Genomic DNA, 27,938 nt, shown 5'->3' on the forward strand with positions numbered 1-27,938 from the left:
TCCAGTCTACAAGGACTGACTTTCTGGTTTGTTATGCTATTACCTAAGTTATGTTTTACCCCAGATTGTTTTCACTTTTCTAATACATGTATATTGGTATGCTGTCTAAAATAATCTGCAAATCAAATAATTCTAAATACCATTCAAAAACTGATGCACATGGATGCTATCGCTCAATTATCTTAAGAGGAAAAACTAAGGAGAGGAAAGAAGAGGGGAAAAAAGAAAAGAAGGGGCAGGATTGTTTGGTTTGGGTTTAGGAGTGTGTATATGTATGTGTGTCTGTCTCTGTGTGTCTGTGTGTATCTCTGTTTGTGTGTGTGTGTGTGTGTGTGTGTGTGTTTCATGAATGAATAAAAATAGACCAAAGAGTGAGTAGTAAATATCTGGTAGAGATGCTTTGGTTTTCTTCTTTTGATTTTCTAATAATCAAGTATACTATAGAAATAATCAGTATACTATAAAATGAGAATATGCATACATTTTTGAAGGAAGAAAAAGATGAATAATTATACTTAGTAGATTTAACTTTTTAAGCATTAGATTAACCAAAAAAACTCACTTTCAAGAGCAAGTGTTTTCAGAGGTGGGGTTCTGACCAGGCTGTGGGGGGAGTTTTGACTTTCCTGATGGACTCTGAGAGCAGAAGTCAACAGGAGAATGAACAGCTGATCCCTGAATGTGCAGGCTCACATTTTTTTTTCAGTCATGGGACTTGAACTTAAGAGAGCTGTCCCTAAACCTTTATACTCAAGGCTGGCATTCTACCACTTTGAGCCACAGTGCCACTTCCAGTTTTCTGGTAATTAATTAGAGATAAAGAGTCCCATGGCTGGCCTTGAACAGCATCCTCAGATCTCAGCCTCCTGAGTAGCTAGGATTACAAGAGTGAGAATATGACACCCAGCCTGGTACATCTTACATGAACATCTCATTCATGAGTTACCATCACATAGCTATAAGAGGACTAAGACCTCATGACTCTTGAAAATGTGAAGGAATTTATCATGTTAACTAGATTTTCAGGGTCAAGATTTAATTATTAAGCAGATCCTTCAGTAAGCTGACACTAGGTAAATTACTCCTGTGTTTGTATAAGCAAGGCAACCTGGTACCTTGAAGACCACCTTTAAGTTAAAATCCACAAAGAGCACTGAGCAGGTGATGGGTTTTCAGCAGGCTTCAGTGAGACTCCCAGCCAAAAGAGCCATGTGAACATGTATCTGTGCATCTCTAGGCTTCTACCAACAGTACGGTTATTTCTTCTTGGCTATTGTGAAATTAAGTATTTCATGGAGGACTGATGCAAAGGTATGGAGGTTCATACGCAATATGTGTTTGATTTGGTTTCCAAAGAAAAATTGTAAGAACATAATTTCAAGGCATGTACTGATTACTGTTGTTAACTGAATTAGTACAGATTATTGGTGATCTAATAATATCTAACAACATGGTGTTCAATTGTAGTCAACTATTATAATGGTAAATAAGCTGGGCACCAGTTATTTACCTGTGGAATACTAGCTGATTTGGAGGCTGAGGTGAGACGATCAGAGTTTGAGGCCAGCCAGGCTAAAAGAAAGAAAATCACAAAACCTCTTCTCAATCAATAGCTAGACATGGTGGCACATGGTTGTTGGAAGCAAACATAGTGGATCTCTGTCCAGGTGTGAACCTGGGCAGGACATGAGAGACCTTATATCAAAAATAACTAGTGTATAAAAGGGCTGAAAGCACTACACGATGGCAGAGTACCTGTCTGGCAAGCACAAATTCAAATCCCAGCAACCACAAAAGAAGAAAAGAAAAGAAAAAGTAAGTGAAACTCTTATAAAGATCCTGGACACTGCCTAACTAACCTTAGCTCTTAAATCCTCACTCAAAATATTCTTTCAAAATGAAAACAGGTAAGCCAGTACTAGTGGTTCATACCTCTACTCCTAGCCACTCAGGAGGCTAAGATCTCAGAATCAAGATTCAAAGGCAACCTAGGTGTATGAATCCTCTACACTCTTATGTCCAATGAACCAATAAACAGCCAGAATTGGAGGTGTGGCCCAGGTGGCAAAGTACCAGCAAGGAGCAAAAAAATCCAAGCAAGAATGTGAATACCAGGACTGGGAAGGTGGCTCAGTAGTAGAGCGCTTGCCTTGAATGCATGAGGCCCTGGGTTTGATTCCTCAGCACCACATAAGCAAAAAAGAAAAAAGCTGGAAGTGGCGCTGTGGCTCAAGTGGTAGAGCGCTAGCCTTTAGCTGAAGAGCTGAGGGACAGCACCCAAGCCCAGAGTTCAGACCTCACGACCGGACCCCCCCCCAAAAAAAATGTGAATCCCTGAGTTCAAGCCTCATTACTGGCACACATACAAACAAACAAACAATATTTTTCTTGTCTAGGCAAAATAAATATGACATCTTAAAGAAAAGATTATAGTGTTATAGCCATATCTTAAACAAATATATAAAATTATAATTTCATGAATGTAGAGGTGTGTCTTTGTATACAAACATATGATGCATATGATGATGCATCTATGTAAGAATTAGACATATACATAATTTAGTGTCATTCAATCATGATTATGACAATGCGGTCTGGCAAATTATATAACAATTGCCCCATCAAATTTGTCATAGAAATTATACAAGTTAATTGATTCAGTAACAGCAACAATTATAATACAGAAAACAATTTAAATATATTACCTCATATTTTGGATATAAAATATCCCTTATAACTGATTCTGGAACACCAAATTTGGGTGCTGCTGGACTCCAAAATAACTTTGTACATACTGGATAAGCAGATACCTTTGAAAATAAAATAAAATCATTAGAAATAGGTCAGACACAGTAACTCATGTCTATATCCAAGCTACTTGGGAGACGTAGATCAGGAGTTCATAGTTTGAGGCAAGCTTGGAGGAAAAAGCTAGCAAAATTTCATCTCAACCAACAAACTAGGGCTGGTTATACACACCTGTGGTTCTGGCTGTACAGGAAGCAAAAGTAGGAGAATCATAGTACAAGGCCCAGTCCCAGCCAAGAAAGGAAAAGAGATAAACCTGCAAGACCCTAATAAAACCAAAAACAAAGCTAATGGCATACCTCAAGTAATAAGAGTTCCTGCCTAGCCACTATAATAACCTGAGTTCAAAACCTTACTACTACCAAAAGCAATTATTAGAAAAAATAATGAATGTCCCCTAAAATAACAATAAACTTCTCTCAAAATTATTTTCAGTTGCTGAGGAAAATGGCGGTTTCACAGCTTCTGAAAGTCTAGCGAGAAAAAAAGAACATTTCATATCATCAAATTAGAAACAAGCTAAAATGGAAAGTACTAAATGGTGCTAAGGTTGTGAGGATATGAGAACCACTTGGGCACATTGGTCGTTTGTATTAAATAGAACTATATAAACCATGTGTTCATGTGTTCATCTTTGCTTCCAGCCTCACATTCAAGGCAAATATTTGTCCCTATGCAGGGGAAGATGTACAGAGACATCTGTACATCATGCGTTTGCACACAAAATGGCAAAAATAAAACCCAACCAATATCCATTAATGAAGAAACAGGTAAATAAAAAGCAGGCTATCCATTCAATTAAACACTAAAAAACCATTTAAAACATACAATTTAAGATCCATAGATAATCTTAGAAGTAGAGTGTTAACACTAAAGCTACCAGCACAACTATGTTTATTGCAGCCTTATTTACCATAGCTAAGATATGGAACCAACCCAGATGCCCCTCAGCAGATGAATGGATCAAGAAAATGTGGTATATATACACAATGGAATTCTATGCCTCCATCAGAAAGAATGACATTGCCCCATTTGTTAGGAAATGGAAAAACTTGGAAAAAATTATATTAAGTGAAGTAAGCCGGCCCAAAGAAACATAGATCCCATGGTTTCCCTTATTTGCAATATCTAGTATATGTATGAGTCAACGGAAAAGATCAGATAATGTGATGTTAAGAAAATGAGCCCTTAGATATGTATTTTAATGTTTTTTTTCATTCATGCATGTGTTTCTAATGTATTTATAAGATTATCTCTTTGTTGCTTTGTATGTCCCTCCCCCACAGTATAACCCCTGCTTTCACTATATTTGATGTCAGTATAACTTGTGGAGGAGATGGGGAAAAACAAGTCATTTAAGGATACAGTGGACCTGTTGCAACAATGAGAAGTACAAGTAGTCTGTCCAAAACGAGCTTTACAATGCCGGTGGGGGGGGGGGATGGGGGGGAGGAGGGGAAGGATTGGGATTGGGATTGGGATTGGGATTGGGATTGGGAGGGGGGAGGCTGGGAAGGGATGTGAAGGGTAAACAAAGGAGGAGGCTGCAATGCTTGGTAAGAAATGTATGCATTATCCTGCCCATGTAATTGTAACCCCTCTGTAAAGTACGTTCACAAATAAAATAAAATAAAATTAAAAAAAAAAGAAATGTACTCCTTATCTTGCCCATGTAATTGTAAACACTCTGTACAGTATTTTCACAATATAAAAAGCAATGTACTCATTATTTTGCTTATGTAATTGTATCCCCTCTGTTCAGTATTTTCACAATAAAAAATAATGAAAAAGAAAAAAAAAGAAGTAGAGTGTTAAGAATAAAATGTCTCCAAAATTTGCATACAACATTGTTCTTTAACTCAGAAACATAAAAAATCAAAGAAAAGTTGGGCAAATGGGATTGCATGAAACTGCAGAGCTTCTGCATGGCAAAGGACATAGCTAGCAAGGTCATAGAAAACCCAAGGATTGGGAGAAAATCTTCACTAGCCAGACAATAGACAAGGACCTCATATCTAAAATGTACTTAGAACTCAAAAAATTAAATCCCCCAAAAACAAATCCACAAAGAAACAACTGCCCAATAAATAAGTGGGCTAAAGACTTAAAGAGAGACTTTTCTGAAGAGGAAATAAGAATGGCGAATAGACACATGAAGAAATGCTCAACTTCTCGGGCCATAAAAGAAATGCAAATCAAAACAACATTGAAGCCAGGTGCTGGTGGCTCACGCCTGTAATCCTAGCTACTTGGGAGCCTGAGATCTGAGGAGCGAGGTTCAAAGCCAGCCCAGGCACAAAAGTCCATGAGACTCTTATCTCCAATAAACCACCAGAAAACCAGAAGTGGCGCTGTGGCTCAAATGGTAGAGCACTCGCTTGAGCTGAAGAGCACAGGGACAGCGCCCAGGCCCAGAGTTCAAGCCCCACGACTGACAAAAAACAAACAACAACATTGAGATTCCACCTCACCCCAGTTAGAATGGCTAGAATCTGGAAATCTATTAACAACAGATGCTGGAGGGGATGTGGCCAAAAGGAATACTATGCATTGTTGGTGGAAGTATAAACTTGCTCAACCACTCTGGAAAGCAGTATGGAGATTCCTCAAAAGACTACACATAGTGCTCCCCTATGACCCAGCAATCCCACTCCTGGGCATTTATCCAAATGACCAAAAACAAGGCCATACTAAAGCTACCAGCACAACTATATTTATCAAAGCATTATTCACCATAGCTACTATATGGAACCAACCCAGATGTCCCTCAGTAGATGAATGGATCAAGAAAATGTGTCATATATACACAATGGAATTATATGCTCCCATCATAAAGAATGATACCACCCCATTTGTAAGGTAATGGAAAGATTTGGAAAAAATCATATTAAGTAAACCAGACCCAAAGAAATGTAGGTCCCATGGTTTCCCTTATTTGCAATAATTAGTTTACGTGTAGGATAATCTTGGCAGATGAGCAGAATAGCTCAATAACTATGTACATATGACCATATAAGATGATGCTAAGCAAAACAAACCCCAAGACATAGATACAAGAGGTTTTTCTCTGTTTTTGTTGTTCTCAATGTACTACATGATTTCTTTTTTCTTTTGTGTTCTTCCCCCTATGGTATATCTTATGTTGTCACTGTATTTATTCTGGTACCTTGGTATAGTATATACATTTATTTGAATTAGGGATGGGAAGGGTAACAACAAAATGGTGATACAAAGGACAAGGGGGAAACTAATGCAACAGCAATATGACAATATGCAACAAGACAATATGTTGTCTTGTGAATCTGTACAACTTGGGGGGATTGGAGGGTGGGATAGTAGGAGAAAAATGAGGGAAAGGATAACAAGTTTGACAAGAAATGTACTTATTACCTTTCTTATGTAACTGTAACCCCTCTGTACATCACCCTGACAATAAAAAGAAAAAACTGTTCTTTATATAAATGCATCTAGATCATATCTTATTATATTATTTATTTGTATGATGACAAATATAGCTAATAAACTATGAAGTCATACTTGAAAAGACCATAATTATAGCAATAATTTCCCTGAGTAGGGAGGAAGTGAAGTAAAATTAAAAAGAAATATGAGGACTTGTTTAATGATTTATTAGCTTTTGTTTTTTAAAGTATGAAACAAGCTAGGTGCCAGTGGCTGATGCCTGTAATGCTAGCAATTTAGGAGACTGATTTCAATCTAGAAGACCATGGTTGAAAGCTAATGAGGACAATGAGGAAATTTGTGAGACTCCAGCCCTAAAATAATCAGCAAAAGCCAGGATGGAGGTATGGCTCAAGTGGTAGAGTGCCAGCAAAGCAAGCCAAGCAAGCGCAAATCCCTCAATTCAAACCCCTAGTACTAGAATAGGTATGAATAGGATTGCAGCAAACTAAAAAGATTCTGCATGGTAAAGGTCATATCTAACAAGTTTAAAAGTTAGCCTACAGAATGGGAGAAGATTTTTGCCAGCTCTACATCAGAAATTGCCTAATATCTGGAATATACAGAAAGTTTAAAAAACTAAACCCTCCAAGAACCAACAACCCAATTAATAAATGGGAAGAGACAAAGAGGGACTTCTCCGGGGAAGAAATAAAAATGGCCAATAGACACATTTAGAAATGTTCAAAACAACTCAGAGATTTCACCTCACTACAGTTAGAATGGCCATCATCAAAAATACAAACAATAACAGATGCTGGTATGGATGTGGACAAAAGGGAACCTTAATAAACTGTTGATAGAAAGGTAAATTTGTTTAACCACTTTGTTAAGCAGTATGGAGGTTCCTCAACAGACTAAACATAGAACTACTCTATGATCCAGCAATTCCACTTCTTGGCATTTATCCAAAAGATTACAAACCAGGTTACAGTAAAGCTACCAGCACAACCATGTTCATCGCAGCACTATTCATCATAGACAAGGGATGGAATTAGTCCAGACATCACTCAATGAATAAATCAGGTCTTCATAAAAAGAGCTTAAAGAAAATGTGGTAATATCTTAACATAATAGCTGTTTGAAAGCATGGTATTACTGGTAATACTATTTTTATTGACTTTTTCATTTTCACAGTTATGGGTATAGAAGTCCAAGGTCAAGGGGTTGATATGCTTAGGTCGTGGGAGATCTCCTTGGCTTGTATATGATCATCTTCCTTCTATGTGTTCACATGGACTCTCCACTATGTGTCTCACTTTCTCTTTTCATTGTTGAAGGACACCAATCCCATCACATTCAAGATAACCCTAGAGGTCCCAGTTTAAGTTACTTGCCTCTTTAAAGCCCTTGTCTCCAAATAAAGTCATATTCTAAAGTACTGGGGTGATAGGACTCCATCATATAAATTTGGATGGAGAGGACCTCAATTTGTCCCATCACATCCCACAACAAAAATAACAAACTGGCTTTATACTTATCTGCCAAGAGAGCATGGTGGGAACAAAGTCAATGCATTTACTAGAGCCATTCAGCCAGTAAAGTTTATGGGATAAAATCTAAAACCTTTTGACTCGGATCTAATAGATTTTCCTCCAGTCTTCAGCTATTTCTATAATTACCTGTGACCTCAAGGAATCTACAAATTAAATCATCCTGAAAGTATGTGGAAATATGCTTTTCTCACAAAGAGGAAGGACAAAAGGGAAGATGGAATGCAGAAGAGAGCTTGCCTTACTTCCTGTTGAAGTGGGTAAGAAGGCATTTTATCTCTCCCTCAGTTGTATAAATCAACTATCCAACTAACAGCAATGAAGAGGAGCTAATGTAAAGCCCCAGAACCCTCCTCCCCAACACTGGACACATCCAGGGTCATCAGGGGAAATCCCACTCCTCCTCTTGCTCCTTGTTCTCTCCGTTCCCCACATAGAAGTTTTCCTGTTGTTACCACTCCCCAGTTCCATCATTTCCCTGCCTCTCCATTGCTCTAGGTTGACTACCCATTATACAAAGGCATTTCACTATGATGCTTCCATATGTGATATAATGTACTTTGTTCAAATCTACCCCCCATACTACTCCATCCTACTCCCCCCTTTTGTAAAGAACAACTGGGTTGGGTTGGTTTTTTTGGGGGGGTAGGTGTGTGAGTCCTGGGACTTGAACACAGGGCCTAGGTGCTGTCCCTGAGCTTTTTTTCTCAAGGCTAGCACTTTAGCTCTTGAGACATAGCTCCACTTCCAGCTTTTTTGGTGTTAATTGGAAATGAGAGTCTCACAGACTTTCCTGCTCTGGCAGGCTTCAAACTGCATTCCTCAGATTTCATCCTCCTGAATATCTATTATTACCAACATGAGCCTCTGGCACCTGGCAACACAATTGTCTTTGTTTTGTTTTTGGCAGTTCTGGGTATTGAGTTCAGGGTTTCTTCCTTGCTAAGCAGGTGCTCTGCAACTTGAACCACAACTCCAGCCCCATTTGGCCCTGGTAATTTTCAAAGTAGGCTCTCAATTTATCTCTAGATGTTCTGGGCTTCAATCCTCCTCCTGTGCCTCCCATTTCACTAGAAATGACATGTACATTGCCATATTTCCCAACCATTGTGTTTTCTCTACAGCTAAGATAAGAAGTGTGTGCTCTACTGCACACACACTCATGAACTTCCTGAGCTGGCTTTAAACCAGGATCTTCCAATATCCTGCTCCCAAGTAGTGAGTAGCTATAGTATAATACAAAGCAATTTTAACAGGTTTCAACATTCCATACATGAACATAAAGTACTTTAATCCTATTCACTCCTTTAAACTTTTCATTGACTTTAATAATATTTAATTGGGCTATACATCTTCTCCTTTAAAAAAAAACTTCTGGTAGAGGAAACCTGAGCTCAAGTAATTTTCAACCTTCAAGCACAACTTTAGCATCCACTATGAACCCCGGACAGTACCATCTTCTACAGAGTGGACATGATACAAAGTTCCTGGATAATAGATGAAGACCCAGACCCAGCAAATAAAAATTCACAATGTATCTTGAATACCGTGTTATGAACACTCAGAGCCAGTGAGTCCTGGCTAAACTATAATATGAGCAAACTCTTCCCAAATCAGATGACAAGTCTTCCAGAGAGCACTTAGGAATTGAGATTTCAGGTACACAATGACATATCATATATGATGCAGTAATTCCCCCAGTGCCATAAACAGATTTATAGCAGCTTAAGCAGGCAGAATAAAATTACTGCTCTAGATGTAAGACACAAACCTCAAAAGGAGAGGCTAAACAATAGTACACAGGAGAGAATGTATTCAATTATATTAATAAAGAAACCAATCATGGTGAATCAGTTTACTCTGCCAAACCCAAAATGTTCTAAGAAGAGTTCTAGGAAAATGAATAGAAACAGAAGTGCTGGTGGTTGCTAGAATTTCACATGCAGGCCAAGGGTACGTAGCAAACTGAATTACTAACTATAAAGCATACTTGTTTAATTTAGTGTTTACCTGCACCTGCAGAGACCCTCAGGTTACAATATGCATATTACCATATAGGACAATCACTCATGCTTATACTGATAGACCTAAGGTCAGAGCACTGTGTTCATGGAGGGAAAAAGACATACATGCACATTAATTTCAGTCGTAAGGTCAGTCTCACATCAATGAAACATAAAGCAGAACACCAGCTTTGAAAATGTAGTCTGAGACCCTGGAAAAGGTTATTTGCCTTTTTCACTGTGTTGACATTTACGCTGATGGTACCAAAAAAAAAAAAATATATATATATATATATATATATATATATATATATATATAGGCAATACCTTTTGCCTGAATCCAGGCAAAATTCTTTTTAAAAGCCCTCTGAGCAGCAAGAAAAAAATCATAAATTTTATGAACTCTCACATCTTTTTTCTAGTCAATGTAAAGAATGAGCTGAACACACAGATGTGTCCATGGCTACCACTGAAGGAGGGTGAAGCCGGAGGAAAAACGTGAGTTGTAAACTGACCATACTGTTTCGATTAATAAACTATAATGACTGAGAATAAGATTAGGTTGGGCTAGAGGAGTAACCCAAGTGGTAGACTACCAGCTCTGACTAAGAAAACTGAGCAAAACCTTGAGGATTCAAACCCAGATATAGGAATGAATGAATAAGTATGAAAAATAAATAACAAATAAGTCAAATAAGAATCAGGTTATATAGCAAATATTTTCCTAAAAAGGAAAAATAGAAGCCTGTCAGTTTAAATCAAACAATTCAGACTAGTTATGCCAATCAAAATGTGGGGCTGTTGCTGGATCCCAACAGTTTTTATCTGTAATCCTACCTACTCAAAAGGCTGAGGTCTGGGGAATCTTGATTGGAAATTAGCCAGAGCAGAAAAGTCCACCAGGCTTCATCTTCAATTAATTGCAAAAAGCTAAACCAAAAGCATGGCTCAAGTGATGGAGCACCAATCGAGCAAGCATGAGGCCCTGAGTTAAAACCTAGTACCAGCAAAAAAAATATTAAATTTTTTAAATTTTAATTTCTTTCCATTTATTGGGGGGTTCATATGTGTGTGTGCATGTGCGCACACACACACACATGCTGGTCCTGGGGCTTGAGATCAGGACCTGGGTACTGGTTCTGAGCTTTTGTGCTCAAGACTAGAGCTCTGCCACTTGAGTCACACTTACATTTTCTTGGTACTTAATTGGAGGTAAGAATCACACAAACTTTTCTGCCCAGGCTGGCTTCAAATCATAATCCTCAGATTTCAGTCTCCAGAGTAGCTAAATTTTTTTAAGTTAAAAATTGAGGGTTTTGAACCAAAAAGAAAAAAATCCAAATGTTGAAAATATATGGCTTTCACTATAACCTTTCCTGATTTCCATTAAGAAGACTTCTGCAACACTAATTATAAGTTATTTTGATATTGTATTCACTGTAAAGTGTACCAACATTTCAAAAGCCATAAAATTGATGAACAATATTTTCCAGGTACAACCACACAGTAGAAACAGACTCATTCAGTGTCTAAGACAAATAAAGATTTTTAATCTGATTTTAGTTGCAACAAACTTTTTCACAATTGTATTCTTTCTGGACATACTTTTTGTGAACTTTTTGTAAAAGTGTTCGTAATTGCTTACTGAAGCAAAGTGTGTGATGGCAGCTTCAAATTTTTCATCAGAAAATTCATCTAACATCCATTATCACAGTGTTTCTCATCAGAAAATTCTATCATCTGTTATCAATCCATGCATGAACTGGCTCTTGATATTCAAGGTGAGATTTTCCTCATTATTAGTGTGATCAGTGGTTTTGAAATAAAATCTGGACATTTGGGGTCTTATGTCATAAGACTCTCCACCTTCTTTAAACAATTTTTTGCTGACACCCTATGAAACAGACCTCTTGTGATCACACCACAGTGCGGATTGGGAAGAGTGGATCCCTACTGAGGATGGGAATGGAATTCCATGTGGTTTCACTGTCAGGAATAAAAAAGGAAGCTTCATCACAACTCTAACAGAATGCAAGCCCTGATTTATATTAGTGACGTCTTAATAATGAGACAAAATATCTGAGGAAAGCTATTTCAGGGAAGACAGATGTATTTTGCCTCATTGTGTCAGAGGTTTTAGTCCCTAGTCAGCTAGATCCATTGTTGTAGGCCTATGACAAAGCTAAAACAGCATGGTAGTGACCATGAAGCAGGCCAGAGCTGCTCACCACATGGCAGCCGGAAGCAAGGAGACAAAAAGCACAAGAGGCTGAGAACAAGACCCATCCTCAAAGGCACCACTGACAGTGACTGTCTTCTTCCAATCAAGTCTCCTTCCATAGCTTTCACCATCTCCCAATCATTTATTTGATTATAAATCTAGCCAAGTATTGATCCATTTATTAAATAAGAGCCCTCATGATCCAGTCATTTCAAAAGCCCTACCTTTGAACATCGTACACCAAGCCTTTAATGCATGAGTTTTGAGGGGACATTTTATATCCAAACCACAGCACAGATCCATACTCAGTCAGTTTGTCCAAAGGTGTTAGTACACGTTGGAACACTTTGGGAAAGGATAGACACAAGTCTTTTACTGGCAAATGTGAGGACTGAGAGTAGCTTTTTCTGTCATATTTGCTTGCAGAAGAGTAATTTCCTTTTCTAAAAGTTTTATTCTAATATATTAGCCTGCTTTTTTGGCTTCTGATTACAGGTTTTCATTGAGGCATTTTTCTTCTTTCTCTATTGGTATTTCCAGGTTATTCTTCATTTTTCTTTTCAACTTAAGTTTAACATATATGAAGCAAAAAGAAAAACTCAGAAACTTTACTCACTTACATGTTATTCTTTAACTCTAAGTTCATAACTACTGTGCATCTTTGGCTCTACTTTTAGAGTCATTCTATGTAATGTCCAGGAGTTTTTGTTGTACTAGGCAATAAACTGAATAAGGACAATGATCATAGCCTAGTTTGGCCAGAAGTGGCAGTATCCCAACTAACTCTCAAGAAATATGCACTCATTTAAATTTCGGTGTGTTATTTAATTAAAATGCCCACATTTATATAAGCAAAGGCTATGGAAAATTGTTCTTTTCCAAGTACCTATAATTTTCTCATATATTTCAACTAAAACAACCACAAAATTAAACACAGTAGTGTTGGTGGGGGGGGCGGGGGAGGGGGAAGGCAGGGAGGATTGGGGAGGGGGAGGCTGGGAAGGGATGTGAAGGGTAAACAAAGGAGGAGGCTGCAATGCTTGATAAGAAATGTATGCATTAACCTGCCCATGTAATTGTAACCCCTCTGTACAGTGTGTTCACAAAAAATAAAAATAAAAAAATAAATAAAAAGAAAAGAAAATGTAGCTGTCTTCTATGAAACAAAAAGTAAAGTGCTCCATAGAAGAATAATTAAGCAAACAATCCTGATTTTCTAATTTTTATTTAAAAACATAGTTATCAGGCACAGGAGCTCATGCTTATAATGCTAAGTATTTGGAAGGCAGAGGTCAGAAGAATCACAGCGAGAGGAAAGAAATTCACATCTCATCCAGGGAAAGGCTAGGCACCGTGCTTTGTACTTGCCATCCTGAGCTACAGAGAAGGGTAAATAGGAACTCAACCAATACCAGCCTGCAAAAGAAATGCATGCTCCTTGCCAAAGGAATAACTAAAAGCAGGAAACTCAAGAGGTAGAGCACTTGTCTAGCAATCCTAGACCCTGAGTTCAAACCATAGTAATGTCAAAGAATTATTATTTTCATAAATTACATTGTTTATGCTAACTCATAATTTTGTTACTATTATTTTTAATAAATATTTTAGCATTTATTCTAACATTGTAAATGTCAAAAGATTGTGTAAATTATTGAAGTTCTTAACAATATTTTGGAATGTCAAGAGGATCATAAACCTCAAATTTTAAGAATCTATGAGGTGGAGAAAGCTAATATTCAAGAAAATTCTTACTTCTTCTCCCAGGAGCCTCAGGTGTGGTTTTTGAGCATGCCAACTAAGTCTATGTTCAGGTTCAGGGGATTCTGTTGGCGCTGCTGGAGAAACATCCATATCCTCTTCATTTTCCTCCATCGCAGATATTCCACGCAGCATTCTACAACATGGCACAAACAATACATTTGTTTTTACTATTACTGATAAAGGAAACAAAAGTTTGTGCTCTTTGCATACTTCTGCTGAAACAAACATGGTGTCATTTGACATCTACACACGTGGGAGGGAAAAGGCCAAAAATACAACATGAGAATTAATCCAAAAGCAATTTATGTTTGGGTCTGCATATATGAAAGCAGTAAGCCTTATGATACTTTTGTTTCACTACACTGAAATGCAACAGCTCTTATTTCACTGCAAACGCTCAATACAAATTTCACTTCTTCGATTCAGGCAAAGCACCAACCTAAGCAGAAAGTAAGAATGATAAGGTGCCTTCTGAGATTCGTTTTCCCTTCTTGAAGCAGCTCTTGCTGGAATTAATGGAACCTGTGTTAAAATTGGGTCTTCTATATATCTTTTTCACAGAAGATTAGATACAGTGTGACTTTGGAGGAAAAGTGAGGTTTTCCATCTCCTAAGGATTTGAATACAGTAGATACTGAACAAATACTGTTGAATTGGGGCTTAGTAAAACACATTGCCAAAGCCAAAGCCAGCCCCAGCCCAGTATCATCAGTGTTACGTAGGAACATGTTAGAAATCCAAACCATTTAGATCCACCACAGAATCAAAACTTGAGGTGTGGGTCGAGTCTTCTATGTTTTAACTAGCACTGCAGTCAATTCTGACACACTCAATGTGAGAATAACTGATACAATTCAGGTTGTCCATAAACAGCCCAGAGGTAAGAATATCCTAAGATGATTGTCAAATCTATACCTTCCCAGACCCCTCCTTTGGAGATTCTAATTTCATAAATTTGTAATACAACTGAATAATTATTATACTTACCAGACACCAAGATTGTCTAGCTAGGCACTGGTGACTCATGTCTGTAATCCTAGCTACCCAGTCTGAGATCAGAGGATCATGGGTTAAAGCCAGCCCAGGAAGGAAAAGCCACACAAAAAAAAAAAGCCAGAAGTGGTGCTGTGGTACAAGTCCTTGAACAAAAGAAGCTCAGGGACAGTGCCCAAGCCATGAGTGCAAGCCTCGGGACCAGCACAAAAAAAAAAAATGGTACTTATCTTCAGAGAAGTCTAAAAACTATTGATATATTGGAAAGAATAAGCCTTAGGATGAGATTAAGGGCAAGGATTCCAGCCCCTTTAGCTACTTGCTATGCTATGTTAGTTATGGTTTGAACATGATTTCCACCAGGAAAATGTATGTCTTGTCCTCCAGCCAAAATGGCAGTGCTGGAAGGTGTGGCCCAGTTGAAGGTATTCGGGTCATAGGGTTGGATTCCTCATGACTAGATTCATGTCTTGACTGCAGGAATGTTAGCTATGGTGGGAGGAAGTTTGCTCTCCTTTTCTGTCTCTGATAGGCCCTTCCTTGTCTATCCATTTTCCCACCAAAGTGAAGCAGCCTGAGATGTTGCTGACCAGATGAGCAAGTCCAATGTTAGGCTTTTCCCACCTTCAGAAATGTGAGACAATATAAACCTATTTTCTTTACCCAGTCTTAGATATATGAGCAACAGAAAGCAGACCAACACAATTATGTTAGAGCAACAGAAAGCAGACCAACACAATTATGTTAGCACAATAGAAAGCAGACCAACACGATAAGGAAATTTTCTTTTTAATACTTTTCCAAACAGTACATGCTCAGTAAGCGATTGGTGTTGTAATCATCATTGTTATAATAGTGAGGATGCTGATGGAAAGAAACAAGCCAACTCCTCTAGGAGCAAAAGCTAACCCTCCTTTGGAGTCAACATCAGTGTCCCATGAGATCAGAGACTTTGAAATATCTATTCCTTTTTTTCTCTATTGCTGGTATTGGGGCTTGAACTCAGGGTCTAGGCAATGTCCCTGAGCTTTTCTGCTCAAGGCTAGTGCTCTACCACTTGAGCCACAGCTCCACTTCCAGCTCTTCAGTGATTCATTGGAGATAAGAGTCTTGAGAACTTTCCTGCCCAGGTTGGCTTTTATAACATAATCCTTAGATCTCAGCCTCCTGAGTAGCTAGGGTTATAGTCATGATGAACCACTGGAGTCCAGCAAAAATATATTTCTTATTGTAAGTTCTGTCATGCAGTTCAAAAGGCAACTTCCTCTAGCATCTGAGTGTGAGCTACTACCTAGGCAACCCTGTTCTCCCTCTGACTGTTTCCTCCACCCTGCTAGGACTCTTCCAGAGAGATTCTGCACTACAGCTTACCTGGTCTTCTCCCTAGAACATGTACCTTGCTTCTGAATACCCAGAGGCCTGAGAGGAGATTCACAGGATGGACCCCTCCATTGCTTTTAGGGAAGTCACAAAATGTGTACAGGGAAATTTTTGAGTAACTCACAAACAAAAATGATACTTGGCATGCAATGGACTGTTCCATTCTACACATTTCTTAAGTGTCTATAGAAAAGCATTGAACTGATGTCACAATACACTTTATGGGGGTCTCAACTAATAGTCTGAACAACTCTAACTTGTAGAGAATGTTGCTTTAAAAGCCAGGACAGAGGTCTGAAAGAATTCAGCTATGTAAGATTTTCTTTTGCATGGGGGCTTAAAAATTATGTGCTTTGTTAAAAGCACAGAATGTAGTCTTAACAAAATAATGAGCCTATAGGAAAACAGACATACAGTCAGAATTCTTTTTTATCAAATATAATGAGGGAGGGCAAATTGTATGTTTAAGTCATTGCAACTTCATTGCTATATGCGAACAGTGACATCTGGTGGAATGACACTCAGCTTTTACACACTGGAGTTAGAAACACAAATTTCCAAATAAATACACTTTATGGTCTTTCCATTAAAAAAAATTCACTAACATACTATAATTATTCACTAAAAAACAAAAATTCTATTAAAAACAAATCCTATTAAAAAACAAAAATTCACTAATAAGCTATAATATACTATAATTCACTAATATACTATATTTTTTAAATCTAATAGGACCTACTAAAAATACTTTTTGTCAACCCAGTCTACATATATTTTTTAATACATGTAAGGCATACTAATGAGCTGTTTGTTCAAAGCGAACACATCAGAAATCTGAGGGAACTCCTGATTATAATTCTCACTCTGCCACCAGCTGCAATTTGGGGTGCATAATTCTGCCTCAGTCTAATAGATAATATAAAAAATGCAGGGTAGTAGAATGTCAAGATATCTTATGACTGATATAGGTACTTCTGTGATACACATTACCAGATAGACTTCAAACAGGGCTTAAGTTTGTGGTAAAAGAAGTCTGTGACGGATCACCTTAGGTAGGGTTGCAGCAAGTAATAAGGCTGAGTAAGGAAAAAGGTGAAGCTAGAATTAGCCTGAGAAATGAGGGGCATGGGGACCTGTGCTGTCTTAAGCAAGGATTGAAAAGAGAAGGAGATTGAGTATTCAGAATAAAATAAATGAAGAGGGGGAAAGTAGAAGGATATAATAGAAATTACATTTAGAATCGGAGTGACTGCATCTGAATTATAGCATTTACCAGCCATGTAAATATGGACTGGTCACTCAATCACTACACTGCACTTTCCTCACTTAGAAAATGCAACAATATTGTAAACACCGGATTGTTGTTAGTACTTCATTTGATATTTTCCCCACCTTACATGATCAATAGAAGATGTAAGTCCTCAAAATTATGTTTAGCTTGCAAAAGGTTCATAGAAATTACCCAAGTGCAGTGAAGTGCAGTGGACCTCCATGTATTCTCAGCCATGCAATTTTTCTGTTTTCTTATCAAAATATCTCTATCCTGTTTGGTGGGTTTGGATACAATCTTGCAAATGGAAGAATCACTGAAATAAGTAAAATTGTCAAGTCATGCCTTGCCTCTCCCACACCGTTCAGGATTCTGATGACTGTACTTGTAATGTGCACCTGCACCTCAATTCCACTGCCTAGTCATTTTAATGCTTCCCAAATGAGCAGTCAAGAAATACTAGAGAAATCCATGCCATATTTAATTTGGGTAGCCAAAAATGATCTGTCTTCCTTCACAGATGAACCTTCAAAACAATCCAGTTACTTAGTTCAATGAAGATTCTACAAAGGATAAGGAGCAAACATAGCATTCAAAGAATTGTATGTAGACTAGCCTTTTGAAAAAGATTTATTATGAGAAACAAAAGTAATTTGGACAGGTCCTGTCTTAGGGTCTCAAAGAAAACTTTTATGTTTTCATGAAACAGTACAATTTCAAACAAAATGAAAGATTTGTGGATTTTTCTTGAAACTATAAAATTAAGAAAAGTAGCCGAGTGCAGGTAGTTCACGCCTATAATCTTAGCTACTCAGGAGGCTGAGATGTGAAGAGCACAGTTTGAAGCCAGACTGGGCGGGAAACTCTGTAAGAGTCTTTTTTTATTATTATTATTATTGTGAAAATACTGTACAGAGGGGTTACAATTACATGGGCAAGATAATGAGTACATTTCGTATCAAGCATTATAGCCTCCTCCTTTGTTTCCCCTTCCCATCCCTTCCCATCCTCCCTCCACCCCGCTCCAATTCTCCCCGCCCCCCCACCCCTACCTTTAGCCCCTCCCCACACCAAAGTTGTAAAGTTCGTTTTAGACATAATAACTTGTACATCTCATTGTTGCAATGAGTCCACCTGTATCCCTATTTAAATGAGATTCTTATCTCCAATAAACTACTCAAAAAAGCTGGAAGTGGCACTGTGGCTCAAGTAGAGTGATTACCATGAGCAAAAGGAGCTGAGGAACAGCACCTAGGCCCTGAGTTCAAGCCTCAGGACCAGCAAAAAAAAAAGTAATGCAGTATTAGCATGAAAATTGTGATTTTTTTTAAACTTTACATCTCAGAAAATGTAAGAACTGATTAACAGACTTGAGAAAGGGGTGCAAAGAAATAATAAATGTAGAGATGAGGTAATGAAAAAGAACCAACATATAGAGAGCTGGTATTCCTGAAAAAATGTACCAAATGAATAAAACGCAAACATTATTAAAGAGTATAATGAACATCCTGAACTGAAAAGCTAGTACTATATCAGAAGGCATTTGCTTATGCCAGAAAAAGTTAATTAGAAATCAACCCACCTCCAAATATATGTTAAGAAAATTATTTAATTTAAACGAAAATTCAAAAATCCTGTACATAAGCCTGGCACCGGTGGCTAATGCCTGTAATCCTCGCTACTCAGGAGGTTGAGATCTAAGGATCACAGTTCAAAGCCAGCCCTGGTATCTTCAATAAACCACTAGAAAACTGGAAGTGGTGCTGCGTCTCAAGTGGTAGCATGCTAGCCTTCAGCTGAAGAGCTGAGGAACAGTGCCCAGGCCCAGAGTTCAAGCCCCATGACTGACCAAAAAAAAAAAAAAATCTTGTTCATACTTAAAATGAATGGGGATGAAATCAATTACATGAAAATAAGATAAAAACAGTTTATTTCAGATTTTTATTTCTTTACATTATAAGTAATTACTACAAGCAAAGAAAAATATGTACATAAATATTGGTGATTTTTAACAGATTTTAGGATATAGTAAAGAAACAAAAAAGAGGCTGAGATCAGAACAATGGCTCCAATCCAGCCTAAGCAAAAAAGTTCAAAAGACCCAACTCAACAGAGAAACTTAAGGGCATTTTTGTCATCCCAGATAAACCATGAAGAATAAATAGAATATAATCCAGTGTGAAGACCCTATGCAGAATATAAAAGGCTGGAGACATTGTTCAAATGGTAGAGTAGCTGTCTGAGAACCCAAGTTTAAACCCTAGTACTACCAAATAAATATATATAAATGTATATATACATATATCCTTACAGTTCTTATTTTTTGTCACAGTTAACCAATTACTATACACAGAATCAGGAAAACACTAAAACTATGTAACCACAAGTAGTATTATAATCCGGAGTTAACTATTCATTGTACAGAATGAAGCAAAAGCTATCAAATGAAAAGGTTTTAATTTTGTGCTCACAATTACCTTTCTTTAGAACTCCTTATTAGTGTAGGAAAATTATACATTTCTCCAAATTTGTAAGCTCAGCAGACAGATATATTTTGAAAAGGTTAAGCTATGTTTAGCAAGGTAATCCTCGTGAGAGGGATGCTAGCAAATTAAATATTCAGTACTTAAATTAACTTCTTATTTGGTACTTAAGAACAAATTGCTAAGAATTATCATTATCAAATAGACCATTTATTGACTCTCTCTTGGAAAAAGAAAGTGAGATCTATTTGAAGAAAAAAAAATTAGAATTGGAAAGAAACCAGCATTTTCCCTACTTTACATGATCAATAGAAGGTGTAAGTCCTCAAAATTATGCTTAGCTTGCAAAGTGCTAATAGAAATTACTCAGAACTGTGTAGTCTCAGGGGCTGGGGTTGTAGTTCATTTGTAGAACACTTGTCTAGTATGCATGAGGCCCTGGGTTCAAAATTCACAGCACTACAAAAACATGTAGAATCTTGTACTTTTTACTCCCAATTTTAAGCTTTTAGGGGAAATCCTAAAGACTATTTTCCTGAACTACTATTTTTTATGAGACATCCTGAAATAGTTTTGAAATTTCCAAAAATGGTTCCCATGTTTATCAAAAAGTTATCAAACAATGACTTGATGAATTAAAATAAGACTTTGCCAGTGCCAGTCTCACACCTAGAATGCTAGTAACTCAAGAGGCTGAGATCGAAGGATCATGATTCAAATCCAGCATGAGCAGACAAATTCAAGAGACTCATATCTCCTTAACAAGCATAAAACTGAACTAGAGGTATGGCTCAAGTAGTAGAGTACCAACTATGAGGGAAAACACTGATACAAAAAGAAAGTTGGACTTCAGATGCATAAAATTATAACTGACCCTTGAATCTTCAAAATATATTTTGTCTGAATAAAAATTGGTTTGAGTTCTGCCTTTTAGGAATTCAAATAAAAGCTTAATGTTATTACTGAACACCAGGAAATTGGGCCATTATTTTTAAACCATGAAAGAATTTAACAGAATGCTCCAATTTTTACTAAAAATCATGTTTGAGGAAATGGGTTCAGAGCATCCCATGACAAGTATAGGTCAGTCACTGACAATGCTTTAAGGGCAAGAAAAACTGATCTTTTAAAATACTGTTAAAATTTAATATTGAAAAGTTTTATTTAGATTAATATTTAATATTTTAAGATTCTCTTACCTCTCTCTTTGCTCATCTGTAAACCGATCACCTAAGAAAGACGGCCCAAGTGTGCGGAGCATATTCCTGTGACTCATCTTGTCAGCAGTGTAGAGCACACGAGAAGCCAGGTACAGCTCAACTGGCAGCTCCTGGGCCGGGATGGTCTTGCAAAGATCATGAATGTGAGGAGGGATGAAGCCCGGTAGCATTCTGGAGGAAAAGAAAGCAAGTGAGCTTCATTCATTACTGGGTAGAATCTAGATATGAAGTACACTTACAGTGACTGTTCAAGTCAAGCTCCAGGTAAGATACCTTACAAGTAGGAGGGCAGATACAGAACTAGTCATCCAACTGCCTGCTGAAAATCTCAATCCACATGTCTTTCTAAAGCAAACTCACTACTATCCCACTGCAAGCCTCTTCTGTCTTGAATTCTATGGTTCAGTCCAAGAACACCATGTCCAGCCATGGTGGATTCCTCTGCTCAAACAGTAATGTCCCTGAATATATATCTACCATCTGCCAATGGCATACCATGTCCTGCTACATTGACATGATAGGTTCCATCCACTTCTCTGAAACTTGTGTCTCCCCTGCCTTTTAAAGTAGAAACAAGTTGACTCATGCCTATAATCCTAGCTATTCAGGAAGCTGAGATCTGATGATCACAGTTCGAAGCCAGCCTGGGAATGGAAGTCTATGAGCCTTCTATCTTCAATTAAGCACAAAAATAAAGAAAGAAAAGAAAAAGAAAAATTGAAAGTGGAGCTGTGGTTCAAGTGGTAGAGCATTAGCCTTGATCAGAAGACCTAGGTACAGTGCCCAGGTCCTAAGTTCAAGCCCCAGGATGAGCGAGCGTGCACTAGCGTGCGCGCGCGCACACACACACACACACACACACACACACAAGAAGTCATGATGATCTGCTTTTGCCATCCAATCGGCAAATACTTATTGAGTGCCTGCTATGTGCTAGCCTTCTGTAGTTGTTTCTTTACCTACATTCTTTCAGACGCCCAAAGCCTAGCCACTGTCCTTGACCTTCTTTTGCTCAAGCTAGCACTGTACTACTGGAGCCACAGCGCCAGCTTTTTCTGAGTAGTTTATTGGAAGGAAGAGTCTCAAGGACTTTTCTGCCAGGCTGGCTTCAAACTGTGATCCTCAGTTCTCAGCCTCCTGAGTAGCTAGGATTATCTGTGTGAGCTAAGATTTTAATCGGCACCTGGCTTCTGAGTTCCTTAAAAAAAAAAAAGCTTAGACAAAAGAGAGAGAGAAATAGAAGAAGGAAGGAAAGGAGGGAGGGAGAGAGAAGGAGAGAAAACAACAAGGTGAGCCCCCATGTCAAGCTCATTTATATCATCATTCTGTCCCAGACAGGTCCTGGCTAGTGGAATGTGCTTGAGATTACATTACTGACTTTTCTTTTCTTTAAAAAAGCATTGCAACAGGTCTGAATTCCTATGATCCCATTATAGTCTAACAACATAAATTAGTAAAAGAATCTCCCTTGGTTATTGAGCTAAATAACCATATCCTGCCACCAAGAGTTTGATTCCCAAGAATACCATTCAAGAGAAAATCACCAGAGAAAAGTTAACAATTGATTGAAGGAAAAAGGAGCTATGAATTAAAGATTTCAGGAACATTTTCCCAAAATTATCTTTTCTTATTCAAACATCAGAATTTTTCTTCGTTTGCATTTCATTCTTTTCTCTGCAATGGAAATTTCTAATTTCAGTTTCAATGAATTAAAATAACATTACATATATCAATAAGATCTAGAAATATTTTGGGCATGCTCAAGAAAGGTTATGTGTTTTTACAGCACAATCTCCTTAAGCAGGACTATTTGTCATTCTTTGAAATGCTGACATAAAAAAGAAAAGACCCTTGCTCTGTGTGTGGCCATACTACTTTGCTTAATGCACTAAATGCAAGGAGTTTTAGGGGAGGTTAAAATCAAGAAGTTTCTGCTTCATTGATAATCTGACAGTAACTATTTATTGAAAGTAAAGTACTTGTTGTCTGCTGTGACTGTTTGTTTTAATACATAATCTTGCTAACTAAATGAGCTCAAAGCAATGCAGATAAGCAGTGGCATGTACAGGGTCACTTAAATGCCAATTCCTCTGTTTCATCGACTTTGGAATTCTTTTCCCATGAGTCTATTCTCAGCCACTAAATAGTGAGTAACATCCATTTACAAAGTTTAGGCTGGCCATAAAAACAGCTGTCTTCCATGTTCAACATGCCTTTCAGTGCCCCAAGCAACAACAAAAGCTAATAATTAAAGCTTCTTTAAAGCCCCATAAACAGTTAAATGAAGAATAATCTAGAATAAACCAACCCATAAAGCCCTAGTAGTGAAACAAGGAGAAAACTAGAGTTTCAACAAGGTGAATGGTAAAAGGTAAACCATCCTATGATATCTTTATACATTGTTGTCCAAAATTGTGCATTCTTGTGTAATAAGAAACCCCATTAAAACACAAGAGGAGAGAGAGAGAAAGCTATCTAAATTACTAGCATGAGTAGCCGAGAAACATTTAGTGTTGGGTTGTCTTATACTTTATCATAACAAAATGAACCAATATGAGAAAGCAGTTAATCCAAATCAACTATTGAAGTGACCAAAATTTGGAATCTAAAATGTTAACTTTTCACTTCCTTTAGTCCCACAAAAAGCTATTTTGAGTCCCATTGTTACATTGATAAAGTGTAAAAGCATTAATTGGTATATATAATGGAATTCTATTCCTCCATCAGAAAGAATGACATCGCCCCATTTGTTAGGAAATGGAAAGACTTGGAAAAAAATCTATTAAATGAAGTAAGCCATGCCCAATGAAACATAGGTCCCATGGTTTCCATTATTTGCAATAACTAGTATAAGTCGAGGACAAGCAGAAAAGGTCAAAAGCTATGTACATATGACCGTATAAGATGATGTTACGTGAAATAAACCCCAAGATAGGGACACAACTTGTTTTTTTTTCTTTCTTGCTATTGTTTTTAATGTATCTAAAATGTACTATGTGATTTTTTTTTTGTTTCTCTTATATGTTCCTCCCCCTCGGTATAACCCCTGTTTTCACTGCATTTGCTATTGGTGCCCTGAATCTTGTATATACATTTTTCTAATTTGGGGAGGGGAAGGGAAATAACAAAATGCTGAAACAAGGATACAGGTTGGCCCATTGTAACAATGAGATGTACAAGACACTATGTAGAAAATGAACTTTACAACTTGGCAGGGGAGGGGGGGAAGGGGGGAGAGAAGTGATGGTAGGGAAAAAACAAAGGAGGGAGTAACAATGCTGGATAGGAAATGTACTCATTACCTTACTCATGTAACTGTAACCACTCTGTACAGTATTTTTACAATAAAAATATTTTTTAAAAACTGTAATAGAGGAAAGCTTGCAGTAAAGCCTATATCCTAACTCCAAAACCTGTTACCAACTTTGTCTCTAGAAATTTAAACTCAGGTATCATATAGGAATTACTAACACACTGGATTTTCCTTTTCTAAAATATGCATTTTCATGAATCAAGCTACTGAATGACTGTCCTTCAAATGGTAAAATTTGTCAATTTAATAAAGTTACTTTTTAGTTCGTCTGTAATGGCGCCATCTGGATTTTAAAGCCTTTCTTGGTGTTGGAATTCCAAATTTCACTTTCCGTATTGGTTTAATTTCTTCTCCTTTGATTTGCAAGAATTCTGATGCATCTACCTTAAGAAAACAGAAAATAAGTTGTTAAGGGAAGTTATAATGCTGGAAGATCATTCACTCATACTCTTAAGTTCTTTGTTTCTATGTTCACTTTACAACAATGTAAATCCAAAAGTAAGCTATTTCCCTCGAAGTCCATTCCTAAATTTTATGTATAAAACTTCTTGGAAATAAAAAATATTAGTAAATATTTTGTTTACAATAATTTTCATTTATTACCATGAATATTTTAGCCTCCAAAAACAATACCTCTTTTCCTTGCTTGTTTTCTCCGAGTGCTAGGGATTAAAGCAAGAGTCTCATACCTGCTAAACAAACACTCTACCACTGAGCTACATTCCAGCTACTCTGCCTTATATTTTTTCTTTTGTATCTGTCTTTCCTTTTTTTTCTACCTACACTACACCAAGATATTTTTAATAGAATTTGTCATTAGTTTCTTAAAGTTGGGCAGTCTTTGATTATAAACACAAGCCAAAAGAAACTTTGGTGCTTTCTATTACTATTTTGAGTAAAATTATTAATTTGTATCTCAGTTGTACTGTTTTCTTTTCCTACAGCTTGGCTAAAACTAAATATACTCTGTCTCATAAATAATAGAACCTTCAATAGTTACAAGTATTGGGAGTATTGTTTTCCTAGATTTCCTACAATTTATGGTAATCATTCCTACAAGTTATGGTAATTATTCTTGTAAAAAAAATTTCCTCCTTGGGTTGCTCTGTATTTTTTAAACTAACTTTCAGGAAGAAAGCAGGGAGGTCTGCCCTGGCGGGGGTTCGGGGTAGGGAGAGATAGTTAAACAGTAGGAAAGGAGCCAGACAAACAGCTCTTATAAATAAGATGCAAGATTTGGCCTTGTTTTGCTTTTAAAAAAAAAAAGATGAATGATCTATCACAATAGCCCACTATAATAAGGAATAATGAAAGTTCCAGATTCACACAGAATTCTATCTTACCTGCCAGTTAATGTCTGAATTTCCTCTATAGTACCTCCACCTCCAGTCATCAACTGGCTTAAACACTGTCTAGTATGGAAAGGTCAGTACACACAGTTTGCCATGTTCTCTTTGAAACTCTTTCAGTTGCTAGCATTGTTTCTTTCTTTATTACTGAACCTAATCACTTCCTCCCACCAGTCCTAATTCAAACCTTAGAAACCATACAGGCACAACCTAACTCTCCTCTATTCTATAGTCAAATCAATACTTGAATGTATTGATTCAATACATTCTGGGCTATCTTCCCCCTCCCGCCCCTCGCCTGGAGAAAACATCCCTATCCCTTCAACTCTACTTGATATGGCATTGTTTTGAAGTACCAAGCTTTATCATCTTCAATGTTCTCTTTCAAATATTCTCTAACGTGTCCGTTTTTCCTGATGTTGGACATTCAGATCTGAACACAGTATTTGAGGTGTGATATGATTAGATCATCATCCAGTAAAAAGATGATTCTCAGGCCATCTATCCACCAGTTGTATTCCTAGCAAAAATGACATTGCTGATTAAAACCCTGAAGTCTTTCACCACTGCTACTGTTGAGCGCTATCATCCTATTTCATTTATGGACTCAAAGACAGAACCTTGCATGTATTTATCCCAGTTAAGGTTCTTCAGAGGTTTGACCAAACAAATTTTCTTGATCTTAGTTTGGGTGTTACCTAAAAATCCAGTAAGTAGTTCCTCCATATTTTAATCCAAGTTATGGAAACGTAAGTGGAAATAGGACACAGTCCTATGGCATTCTATTAGGTACTGTCATGCACCAATTATATATGAGATAGTGCTTGACAAGAGCACTGTTTCATCATTTCTATCATTTGCATTCTGTCTCATATGCTAATTAGAAATCCATCCAGCAGTTCACCTAACTGCTACCCCTTCTAATAACTTTGAGGAGGCTTTCGTAAATAGATTGCTCCTGGGAGAAAACAAGAGAAGAAGTGACATTGTTCAAAAGAAATGTACTCATGCGGGGCACTTGGTGGCTCACGCCTGTAATCTTAGCTACTCAGGAGGCTGAGATCAGAGGATCACGGTTCAAAGCCAGCCCAGGCAGGAAAGTCCGTGAAACTCTTATCTCCAATAAACCACCAGAAAACCGGAAATGGCGCTGTAGCTCAAGTGGTAGAGTGCTCACCTTGAGCTGAGGGACAATGCCCAGGCCCAGAGTTCAAGCCCCACGACCACCAAAAAAAAAAAAAAAGTGTAGCTGTAACCTCTCAGTATCTCACCTTCACAATAAAATTTTTTTAAAATTAAAAATACCAGATAAGGAAAAAATAGATTGCTTCAGTTCACAGAATAATAGCAATCACTAATACCTATTGAGTTTTCTGTGTTCTAGGAACATACACTCCTCACAACAGCATGAAGACATTAGCACTGTCATTCTTCTCATGAAAACAACATAAACATACAAGCAGTAATCTAAGGCCACACCACTTTTAAAGGAGAGAGACATAATTCTGTCCCCGGAAATGTGGATCCAGAGCCTGTGACCTTCCCAGGAGTCTCTTATGTCGAACACACACGTGACACTCTTCTGATATTGGGTCTAGAAATTCCAGAAGAAACAAGGTTAGTCTTCCATGGTTTGTTCTTAGGGAATGTTTGTTCCAAGTGATTACCCTTCCCATTTTGGATAAGAATTCAAACACAAATCATTTAATACGTTCTTTCATCATCATGTAGTTTTGTCAAAAAACGCACATCAGTTGCAGAAATCAAAACCTTTACCCTAAAAAAAAGAAAGCCAGATTTTCAGTGACAGGTTAGCCTCCCTCCCACCTTCTAGCACTTTGAGAAATATTGGCTTCTCAAAGCTACTGCTGAACCTGGCAGGAGAAAATTACCTCTCCAAGCCTATTGGTTCTGTGTTAACTCAACATCTTTCATAAATCTTGGGATTGAAGGGCTTTTTAAAATCAACTTTTCTTCTCTTCTTTCTAAACTATAGATCACTTTCCTTGCCAGATTTAACAAGTGAAGTGTGAGTTTTCAGCTTCCTTTTCTGTCGTATATTCTGTTCACTTCAGACCACAACCTTTTTCCAAAAGTAAATTAAGGCTGCTTTGTCATTTGCTGTCATTACACTCTTCGGATCTAATGATAGGCTGTCATTCTCCACACACAAACACACACA

At 37.5% G+C, this 27,938-nt stretch overlaps 1 protein-coding gene across 1 annotated transcript in view; it reads right to left on the reverse strand.

Moving 5' to 3' along the window:
• Positions 1-27,938, reverse strand: part of LOC105982588 — a 116,900-nt gene that overhangs the window by 43,082 nt on the left and 45,880 nt on the right. The window contains exons 6-8 of the mRNA XM_013012236.1: positions 24,664-24,791; positions 21,074-21,265; positions 13,740-13,881 (exon numbers count right to left, since the gene is read on the reverse strand). Of these exons, the coding sequence (XP_012867690.1) occupies positions 13,740-13,881; positions 21,074-21,265; positions 24,664-24,791 (462 nt within the window). The remainder of the gene's footprint in view (positions 1-13,739; positions 13,882-21,073; positions 21,266-24,663; positions 24,792-27,938) is intronic.

This window comes from Dipodomys ordii, unplaced genomic scaffold, assembly GCF_000151885.1.
Source record: "Dipodomys ordii isolate 6190 unplaced genomic scaffold, Dord_2.0 Scaffold16, whole genome shotgun sequence".
Classification (NCBI taxonomy): Eukaryota; Metazoa; Chordata; class Mammalia; order Rodentia; family Heteromyidae; genus Dipodomys; species Dipodomys ordii.